The sequence below is a fragment of the Echinops telfairi genome, unplaced genomic scaffold, assembly GCF_000313985.2.
Source record: "Echinops telfairi isolate 266 unplaced genomic scaffold, ASM31398v2 ScPeMD7_7400;HRSCAF=8409, whole genome shotgun sequence".
Taxonomy (NCBI): Eukaryota; Metazoa; Chordata; class Mammalia; order Afrosoricida; family Tenrecidae; genus Echinops; species Echinops telfairi.
Window position 1 is genome coordinate 44,549,050 of NW_022111300.1, and position 10,362 is coordinate 44,559,411.

At 54.4% G+C, this 10,362-nt stretch overlaps 1 protein-coding gene across 1 annotated transcript in view; it reads right to left on the bottom strand.

Annotated features, from left to right (window-relative positions):
* Window positions 1–4,739: 4,739 nt before the first annotated feature.
* Window positions 4,740–10,362, bottom strand: part of ALPK2 (alpha kinase 2) — a 116,184-nt gene continuing 110,561 nt past the window's right edge. The window contains exon 13 of the mRNA XM_045296055.1: window positions 4,740–5,341. Coding sequence (XP_045151990.1) covers window positions 5,110–5,341 — 232 coding nt within the window. The 3' untranslated portion in view covers window positions 4,740–5,109. The remainder of the gene's footprint in view (window positions 5,342–10,362) is intronic.

Below are 10,362 nucleotides of genomic sequence, written 5' to 3' on the forward strand. Positions count from 1 at the left end.
AATCTATTAGAAGTATTCACTATTATGGTACTGATCAGCAGTGCGCCTGGGAGGGGCTATAAGACCATGTGAAATACAGCACAGGTTTGCGGTCCACACCCCCAAAGCCAGCCCAATCCAGAGCTCACTGCCCACGGGCAGGATGGCATGGCTTCCCTGCCCGCTCCTTCATGAGAAGCCTGCCGTGAGAAGCACAGGCCCTGTGCTGCTGTCAGCTGCCCGGCTCAGGGGCTTGAGCATGTGAGGACATGGTCAGTCAGTGGGCATCCCCAGCTGGGCCTGCAGGACTGTCCCTCCTCTGAGCTCAAGGTCCATGTTGGGAGTTCATTGTTTCTAGACCTTCTACCCATGTGGTTGAGCCCTGGTGGCACAGTAGTTATGGACTCGGCTGCTAAGGGAAAGGTTGGTGGTTCAAACCCACCCACAGACCTGGCCATCTGCTCCCACCGAGATGACAGACAAGCCCTCCAGGCAGCTTTACTCGGTCACAGGCATTTGCTGTGAGTCGGATGGACTCTAAGCACAGGACAATGAAACGGCTCTGTCCCCATCTAGCAATGGGGAATTCCATGGAAACCAGCCGTGGTGCACACTGAGCACAGACAATGGCAACGGGACCCCTGACAAGCTCCGGAGTGCAAGAGAGCTCACCACCAAGGCGCCACCACGGAACAGCTGCCTACCTCCCAGCAGATGGGGATGGAGGCCGCCAGATGGCAAGGCAGCCCCATGCAGGGCCGCTCTCCGAGGCCTGGCTGGGAGGAGCCCTGCCAGCCCCTTTCTGTCCCTGCTTCTCCAAGTGTTTTTGAATAGATGGCATTCAATGAGGATAAACAATATGACACTGGTAGCTGGGGTGGCCGCAAGGGGGACTACACATCTGTAAAATGAAGAAGGGGTCATGCCCTCCACCCCGCGAAGAGGTAGCTGTGGACTGACAGCAAAACCTAAAATCTGGTAATAAAAAATCTGTTCCTATCACTGTCTCCCCAAGTCAAGGCTGAGCCAGTTAGAGAGGCCCCCAGATAAGTTGGACTCCTTCATTGTAAACCTCTCTATCCACAGTTTAAGGGACATTTCTACTTTCTACCTACAATCTAAGGGACACTTTCACTCTCTATCGGCAGTCTAAGGGACACTTCTCTTTTTTTATCATTTTATTGGGGGCTCATACAACTCATCACAATCCAGACATCCAGCCATTGTGTCAAGCACATTTGTACATGTGTTGCCATCATCATTCTCAAAACATTTGCTTTCTACCTGAGCCCTTGATATCAACTCCTCATTTTCCCCCCTCCCTCCCCCCCTCTCCCTCATGAACCCTTCATAATTCATAAATTATTATTATTTTGTCATATATTACACTGTCCTACATCTCCCTTCACCCACTTTTCTGTTGTACATCCCCCAGGGAGGAGGTTATATGTAGATCCTTGTAATCAGTTCCCCCTTTCCACCCCACCCTCCTTCCACCCTCCCGGTATTGCCACTCACACCACTGGTCCTGAAGGTATCATCTGCCCTGGATTCCCTGTGTTTCCAGTTGCTATCTGTACCAGTGTACATCCTCTGGTCTAGCCGGATTTGTAAGGTACAATTGGGATCATGACAGTCGTGGATGGGGGGGCGGTAAAGAAGCATTTAGGAACTAGAGGAAAGGTGTATGTTTCATCGTTGCTACACTGCACCCTGACTGGCTTGTTTCCTCCCCGTGACCCTTCTGTAAGGGGAGGTCCAGTTACCTACAGATGGGTCTTGGGTCCCCAATCTGCACTCCCCCTCATTCACAATGATTTGATGTTTTGTTCTTTGATGTCTGATACCTGATCTTAGGGGACATTTCTACTCTCTATCTACAATCTAAGGGGCACGTCTACTCTGTTGTATAGTGCTGGGGGATCTACGAAGGTAAGTCAAAAACTATGGCAACAAGGAACCCCAGTGGTGAAGTGGTTATGGGTTGGGCTGCGATCCACACGGTCGGCAGTTCCAAACCTCCAGCAGCTCTGTGGGAGAAAGACTGGGCTTTCTACTCCCATGAACAGTTACAGTCTGGGCCACTCACTGGGGGTCGCTATGAGTCGGCACCAACTCGATGGCAGCGAGCCCAGGGTTCCAGTTATACCTGTGCAGACTTGCTCCAAACCATGCGTTTCAGCAGGTCCTGCGACGAGTGCGTGGTGGCTGCAGACACGCCCTCGCAGTCACACAGGCCTTCATCTCTTGACAAGGCACCTGCTCCTTCTCCGAGGGTACCAAAGGCTGTCCTAGAAGATTATCATTGGGAGCTCTCACCCCATCCACCTCCCAGGCTGATCTTGGGCCTTCAGGCTTCTTTTTGTTCCCCAAACTCGAAGAACGTTGAGAAGGAACCTGACTTGAGTCTCCCGAGGATGTCCAACCACTGTGTTGATGTGCTCCATAATGGAACGGTTGGGAAATCTTCAGGGAAGTGTAGAGAGATGGGAAGGCGGGCTTCAGAAGCGCATAGACCTGGGTGGAGACTGCCACGAAACACTAGCTTCAAGTTTTGATCCTTTGATTTGAATAAAGGTTCTTGTGGTTTCATGACAGAACTTTTTACGCAACCCTCTCATTTTCAACACTTAACTTTGTTTTTCTTTTTAACTCCATGTTATTGCTCAAGGAACTACCCAGATTGTTGGATCAGCCAGAGCCATTGTTACAGGTGAATATGACATCTCATCAAAATGCGACCTGGGTCTTTGCAATGGTCGAACTTTCTAGAACTCCACTGGGCAATACATCTCTCTGCAGGACTGCTGAGGACAAAAGCAGGCTACAACAGGCTGCTGCCTGATAGAAAAATGAGCATTTGAAAATCCGTGAACTGAGAAATCGCTCCAGGAAACAGGCAGGGAGTGGCAGCTTCAGGAGAAGATGAAATGTGACCGGCTGGAGCGTCCTCTCCTGAAAAATTTTTTTAAAGGTTGCTTTTTTTTTTTAAAGTTCAGAAGGTATGCCTGAGGAGAATAGTGTTTGGAAGACTTTGAGGGCAGCCCGCTGTCCTGGCTTTGTCCTTGTTCCCTGAGAGCCGCACACCTCCCAGGTGCTCCCACCTTCTGCCAGGTGCTCCCTCCCCCTGGCTTTACCTCCGGCATCAGAATCCAGATGTCTCTGGATTCTTCCTCCAGTGAGGTTACTTGGCCGCCAGGAGGTTGGCCCATTCCCCTCTGGGTTTCGGGGGGACCTCGGTCAGCAGCATGGGCATCCTGCAGAAGCTTGTCTCCCCCCCCCCCTCCAAACACATTGCATTAGAACCCAAGTTTTCACAAGCTCATCAGGAGTCCTGGTGGCGCAGTGATTAAGCACTTGGCTGCGAAGGTGGTTCAGACCCACCCAGGGGTTCTGCAGGCGAAAAGACCCAGCGATGACTCCGGTGAAGACGGTTAGGATGTGTGCCACCTACTGGGACACTTTAGGACAGGGTAGAGCTGGGGTTTCCTTGGCTGACATCTTCATGGGGCCAGATCACCTGGTCTGGTCTCCTAAGGAGCCACTGGGGGATTCGAACTGCCAGCCTTCTGATTTGTAGCTGAGCATTAACCATTGTGCCACCGGGCGCCTTCCCTTAAAGATTTCAACCTAGAAAACCACCCCACAGGGCAGGCTCCCTCTGTGGTGTAGAGTTGGATGGGAGTCGAATCAACAGCGATGACCACAGCCTCCAGGTGGTCCTCTCTGTTAAGCAGCGACCCCAGTGGTAAGGTCGTGCAGGAAATCAGTCAAGAACAAGACCCAATGCGGCCACAGATATGGGCACACAGTGGCCCCCCCATGAGCGTCGTCATGCAATTCCCTCTGAAACCCGCCGCCCTTCTCGGCAGCTGGGCGTGGTCCCAAAGGGCAGAGAAGGTGTCTCCCGGTGTGAGGGGGGAGTGGAGGTGTGAGGGCAGCAAGGAACTGGGACCCCTGTGAGCCCACTGCCCAGCCAAGAGGTAACACAACAGGCCCGTGCAGGGGCTCCGTCTTGGGCTGAGGGAGCAGAGGAGAAAACTAATGGGACGAACAGGGCATAAGGGATGGGAGGGGGGCACAGATAGCAAATATTTTGTGCCCCAGCAAAAACCTCATAGGAAATTATCAGCCACAGCGCCACCAGGGCCATTCTGACTCACGGCGCCCCCAAAGTGTCGGAGTAGAACTTCGAGCTGCAGGATTTGCAGTAACTGGTAGGGGGCCAACGTGGCATAGTGGGTACGCATCGCTCTGCTTACCGCAAGGTCAGCAGTTCTAACCTACCAGTGGATCCATGGGAGAAAGATTTACAGCCTCAGAAAACCACAGGGGCCGTTCTACTCTGTCAAATGAGTCAGAACTGATTCAATGACAGTGAGTTTGGAAGGTTCCGTTTTAAAGCGTTTTTGGAGGCGATAGTCGAGCCTTTCTTCTGAGGAGCCTTGGTGTGGGCTTGAACCTGCAACCCTTCCATGAGCAGCCTAAGCAACCCAGTGTGACCTGATGGCCCCGCCTGTGGGGTCCACACAGAGGAGCCGTGGTGGACGTGTTGTCATGGAGCTCAGTCCGACTTGTGGTGACGCCGCTGGACAGAGGGAAACAGCTCCATTGGGGGCTTCCAGGCTATGGGTTTTCAGAGACCAAATTCTAAGCCCCCCGGGGAAACCTGCAACATGGCACCCATTCTAAAGGGAAGCACAAAACCAAACCTGTCCATGATGATAATAGGCTTCTTACACTTTGTTTAAATACGAATTTAATGAAAGAGGAAGTGACAACGGGGTGGTGGAGGGGCCTCCTGTTTTTGGAAACCATATTTAACACATGGGCGACAAGGCGACCGGCAGAAGGGCTTCGGGTTCTTTACTCCGCGGTCGCGTCACCTACCTTTCCAAGTGGGGGGTGGGGGGAGGGCGCGCTGTAGGCAGATCCTGCTCGGCACCGCCTCCTGGCAACACGACCACGTGCAAATACACGAATAGATCGTGCATGCGAGCTGGTTTCCGGAAATGCTATGGAGTGCGCACGCGCTGCCCTGAGATCCAGCCTCTCTGGGTCTGGTCGCGAGTGCAGTACCTTCCCGGGGCCCAGCGTCCCGAGCGAGGGCCAGAGCCCCCCGGAACCAAGCTAGGCCTTCTTCTCCGTGGGGCTCCCGGCGCCTGTTTTCTTCCCAGTGGCCATGGCAGCGTTGGGGGGCTGCTGCGCTCTGCTTTTCCCCAGCACGCTGGGCTTCTTGGGTTTCTGGCTGTTGTGTTGAAGCGCCTTCAGCCCCAGCATCTTACAGTACTTGTTACACTGGTGCAGGGCCTTGAACTGGTCGATGAAGGACATACAACAGTTGCCTTTGAATCCTTTGTACCTGCAGAAGGAAACAGCGTGTTCATTTGGGCCCTAGGCAGCTTTCAAGGAAAACCCTGGGGTTGGGGGATGGGGGTGGAGGGTGGGGTGTTCATGGCGCGCTGAGAACCTCTGGACTCCACCGGGGCGCCTCTGCGCACCAGAGACAGCGTGTTGCATTTCTGCAAGGATGCGCCTGACATGCAAATCCCACGGGACAAGCCACCTGGCGACTGCAGGGATACGCACTAGGCGGCCGCCCCACACCATCCTCCACACCGCCCAGAGGGGGTCCCCTAGGAGACAGGTCACGCCAGCACCGTCTCAAACTCCACTGCCGTTTGGACAAATACAGGCTCCTTTAGGACCCCTGCCAGCACCCAGCGCTGCCGCCCCGTCTAACCTGACTTGTGTGGAGTCCGGTCCGCCACCCCACCCGCACACCATAGAGCCCTGGATGGGCACACTCCAGGCACGCGTCACACTCGCAGCTTCCGGTGTGTCAGCAGGGCGGGTTATCAGGCTAACGTCTGTTTCTCCATAGACTGTCAACCCCGTGAGGGGGACCCATCATCTCCCGCTCACTGTTGTGTCCCCAACACCTCGCCCAGCGCTAAGAAGATTGCGCCCCAGACCCACTGCTCTTCAGTGCATTCGGCAGCATCTTGACTGTGAGATTTCTGAGACGGCTCCTCTGCGCAGGAGCAGACAGCCTCGGCTCTCTCCCACCGCCCAACGCCTCTCACAAGGGCTTCGTATAGATTGCAGGCTCAATAAATAGATGGTAAAAAAATAAAATAAAACGAGGCGAAGAGTGCATTACGTTTGTGGCCCATCTTCTGCGCTTGTGTTGGCCTGTGTCAGTGCGGCATCCCTCAAATACAGGGCACCGCAGGGGCAGCAATCCCCCTCTCCTTCCTCCCACCAGGTGCTGATAGTTCCAGTTTGTGTCCGCTTGGCCAGGATTCTGCCTGATTGGGCAGAGTCCCCCCCACCCCCACACCCCCACCGGGTGCAGGTCACAGCCTGATGATGTTTCCTGGGGAGTGTGGCTCCTTGACAAGAAACCCCATGGAGGACTGGTCTCTCTCTTGTCCCCATTTCTTCCTGCTTACTTGGATCCTGCATCTGGGCTCTGGGGCAGTGGCCCACGTAACCTGCCGACCCTGGAAGCTGCCAGCGGTGGGCGATGCTCCTGCCAACCATGGATCCATGTGATCTTGTCTTTGTACCTACTTGCCTGAGATTCCCTCAGGGTCCCTCTGCGCCTTGCTGTTTCATGGGTTGGCAGCCGAGGGAGTCTGGAGGCCCCCCCCCCCACTGGCTAGCATCTGACCTACGGACTTGAGCTGGACTTCTTCCTTCTTTCTTGATACAAAGGTCTTTCTTAAACCTATGCATGTCACTGGTCTTGTTCCACGAGGAATGGCTGTCCGTCTGCCTGTACACGGCGGTGGTGGTGCATTGCTGGAAGCTGTGCCGCTAGTATGTTAACCACCCGCAGAGTCACCCATGTCAGACAGGTTTCAGTGGCATTTCCAGACAAAGACAGGTCTGCTTTTGAAAACCAGCCAGTGCAAACCATATGGATCACAGCTGGGTGCTTTGGCCATGCCCACCAGGAGGGGTCAATAGGCAGAAGAGGACGTGGTTTGGTGACGTAGACCACAGGTGAGAGAGACTGGGAGGATGGCACAGGATTGGGCAGCATGGGTTCTGTTGTACATCGGGTCATAGTGAGCCAAAGACAATTTGATGGCAACTGTCTCTCTAGACAAGCTCCATGCTTGATGCTAAGGATACAGCAAGAGATGGCAGCCCCATGGCTCTGGCAGCATCTTGGGCATGCCAGTGAATTGTGAGGAAGGTGATGGGGGCAAAGCACCTGCTGGCTGAGTGACTTGAACCCAAGTATTCTTTCTAAGTCTGGGCCAGTTTCCTCGTTTCCGAAGTAGGGGAGTGATGGGACATGCGTCATCAGGGTGCTGGAAGGTCAAGGAGAACAAGTCCATGGAGGCCATGAGCTCAGTGCAGGAGAGTCGGGGAGCTCGGGTCCATGGTTGTTACCAAGAAGGAGCCCTGGGGTGCGGTGGTCCATTGCTCGGCTGCTCACGGAGACGTCCCCAGTTGGAGCCCACCGGCTGCTCCGGGGGTGAAAGACGTGTTATCTACTTCTGTAAAGATTGCTAGCCTTGGAAACCGTCTGGGGCTGTTCTCCTCTGTCCAGCATGGGCACCTGAATGGGGTTTGTGTTGCAGCTGACAGGGCTTCGGTGGGAGGTGAGGGGCAGGCATAGGGAACCAGCCATGAGATTTTGTTGTTTGAAACTGTGAAGAATTTCAAGGCAGCGGAGCATTCAATAAAGCAAGCACAGGGACCTCTAAGTGAAGCCTGTGCGTCCCTGCTGCCTGGGGAAGAGCCGGGAGTCAGGTTGGGGACACACTCTCTTATCACATGTGCACACACACTCACATGCATCCACACATGGGGGCACACACATGCATATGTGCAGGCTCACACTCGGGCACACACATGCATGTGTGCACGCACTCTTACACACACACCCTCGCACAGACACACACACGCCTGTGGTGGGGCCATGCTACTTGTCCTCAGGAAGCCACGCTCTAGCTACAAGCCTCTCTGAGCCCTCCGCGGCGGCACGCACCTCACAGGGCCTGGGCTGAGGGCGCAGGAGGAAGTGTTCTCCCCCCCCCACCACCACCTTTTTCTGGAACCCAGCTTGGCCACAAGTGGGAGGGCTGTGGGGTCCTTAGGAGTGTGAACTGACACCACAGTCATGGGTGCCCTCTAGTGGTTAAATGACAGCCTCGTCACCACCCCAGATATGCCACTGCTGGCCAGGAGGGCCCAGTGTTGAGCCTGGGCAGGACTGGGCCCTGTACATGGTGGTGTGGGCTGGGTGTGCTGTGGAACGGAGAGGTGTGTTTGTGGCATGGCGTGGTGTGATGTGGTGAGTTTGTGATGTAGTATGGAGTGGAGTGGGTTGGGTGGGATAGTGTGGAGTTGGGTGGGGTGGGTTGATGTGTCCGTAGTGCTTTTTTCTTTGCATTACGCGCTTCCGTTAGCCTCTTGATCTGCCGATACAAAGCGCGATTGAATATCACAGACAATCCTACTTGCCATCCTTTGTCACGTGAATGTTTTGAGTCCAACAATGGCACGGGGTGGGGGTATGAAGGTGCAGGCCCACGGCCTTCCTGACATCCGTCTCCAGACCCTGGAGAAATACCAGGTGCAGGTGTGTTTCAGGATCACCTAGCAGGTAGTAGTGAGGTAAAATGATCAAGTCCCAACGATTTCCTGATTTCCTTGCACGAGCTCATAAATATCCTCGCACTAAGGTCATGCCCATGGACGTCATTAGGCGATCGATCAAGGCAGGTTGCGTCCATGGGAGTGTCTGCAGCCAAAAGGAAGACCAGAATGACGACGTAACCCAGCCCGCCACCTTCGAGCCAATGCCAACTCTGAGCCTCCCCACAGGACAGGGGAGAACCGCTCCCCGGAGCTTCCAAGGCTGCACCTCTTTACGGGAGCAGACAGCCTCATCTCCTTCCCAGTGGCTGGTGGGTTTGAACCAGACACCTTTCCATTGACAGCCCAATGCATAACCCACCCACCCTGCCCCCAGGACTCCTTGGATTGAAGCCGTGGGAACAAGTCCTTTCAATGCTGCAAAGATCGTGATCACTGCCGACCAAAAAGAGGTGGACCCTTCATGTGGGAGATCCTTTTCTTCTGTTTTCAGCCGCACAGAGAAGGTGTGAGTGTGATTGGAGCCCCTGGGTGAGGAAGAGGGCTGACGCTCTCAGTCAGTAAGCAAATGTCGGAGGTTCAAGCCCACACGGAGGGATTTGGGAGAAAGGCCCGGTGATGGCATCTGAAAAACTTGTAAAGCTTGGACAGTTCCAGCTGTCACACAGGAGCGCCATGAGTCAAGACGGCCATTTCAGCGGCTGCCCTTCCCTCCACCAGAGCAAGCCCACGTTCATCAGTTGTCCACCCTGCCCTTCTAAGACATCTTCCTTTGGAGAAGACTTCTGGGGTTGGAAAAAAAAAGTTTAAAGAAACGTCGGGGGGTGGGGGTGGGGGGGCGAAACAGAACCACCGACAAGATGATCTAATGCCCCTTCAGAAGCTCTAAAAGCCTTCCCTTCTCCTCCAGCCTGACCGCTCCCTGGGCAGGCTGGCGGTACATAAGCCACACTGGAGAGACGCATTCACACTGGGCTCCATCCAGCTGCTCTTCTGATGGGTCTTGGGCAGCTGTCCCAGGCCAGAGAAGTCACAAGAAAGCGAAGACGAAACCACGGCATGTCGGATTGCCTCTTAACTGAGGGGGAAAGGTGGCGTTCGAAGCTCTCTCCGAAGGCCTGGGTTCCTGGAAGCTGTTGACACGCTTTTGAAAACCCTGGTCTACGTCACCACACCCTCGGGGTGTCCTGGTGGTTGGCACTTGGTCAGCAGGCTTCTGTTTTGATTCGAGAGAAGGTGGTTCCGAATAAAGGCGTAACATTTTGCCCGCTCTGACCCTAGGCTGAAGCAGGAAGGAAGAACTCAGACAATATGTCAGACAGACTGGGGGATCCTCATGCCCCCCCTCCCCACCCATCTCCCTGTCCTCTAGGTCAGCAGCTTTGAGAAGCTGACGTGACGAGGTCACAGCTGCAGTTGGCCAGGATCCCAGGCTGCTCTACTGATGCCTGGATTTGCAGCGTTCCACAGAGAACACCTGGATCCGAGAGGAAGGCTTTACTCTGGATCCTAGAGAACCCCAGGTGGGGGTAGGGGGTGAAGTGTCTTTATACATAAAGACACCGCAGAATCTCTCTTCTAAATGAGGATATGTTGATATAAAGTTTTAAAATGAACTTTATCCAAAGTATCGGGACTTTGGTTCTTGAGAGAGAAGCTCCCAAGCCCTGGAATTTCCCCAGTGACTCATGTGCTCTTGAAGGAACCTCCAGGCCACACCTGGGAGTTAATGCCGGTGAGGTGACTCAGGTGGGGCTGATCTGG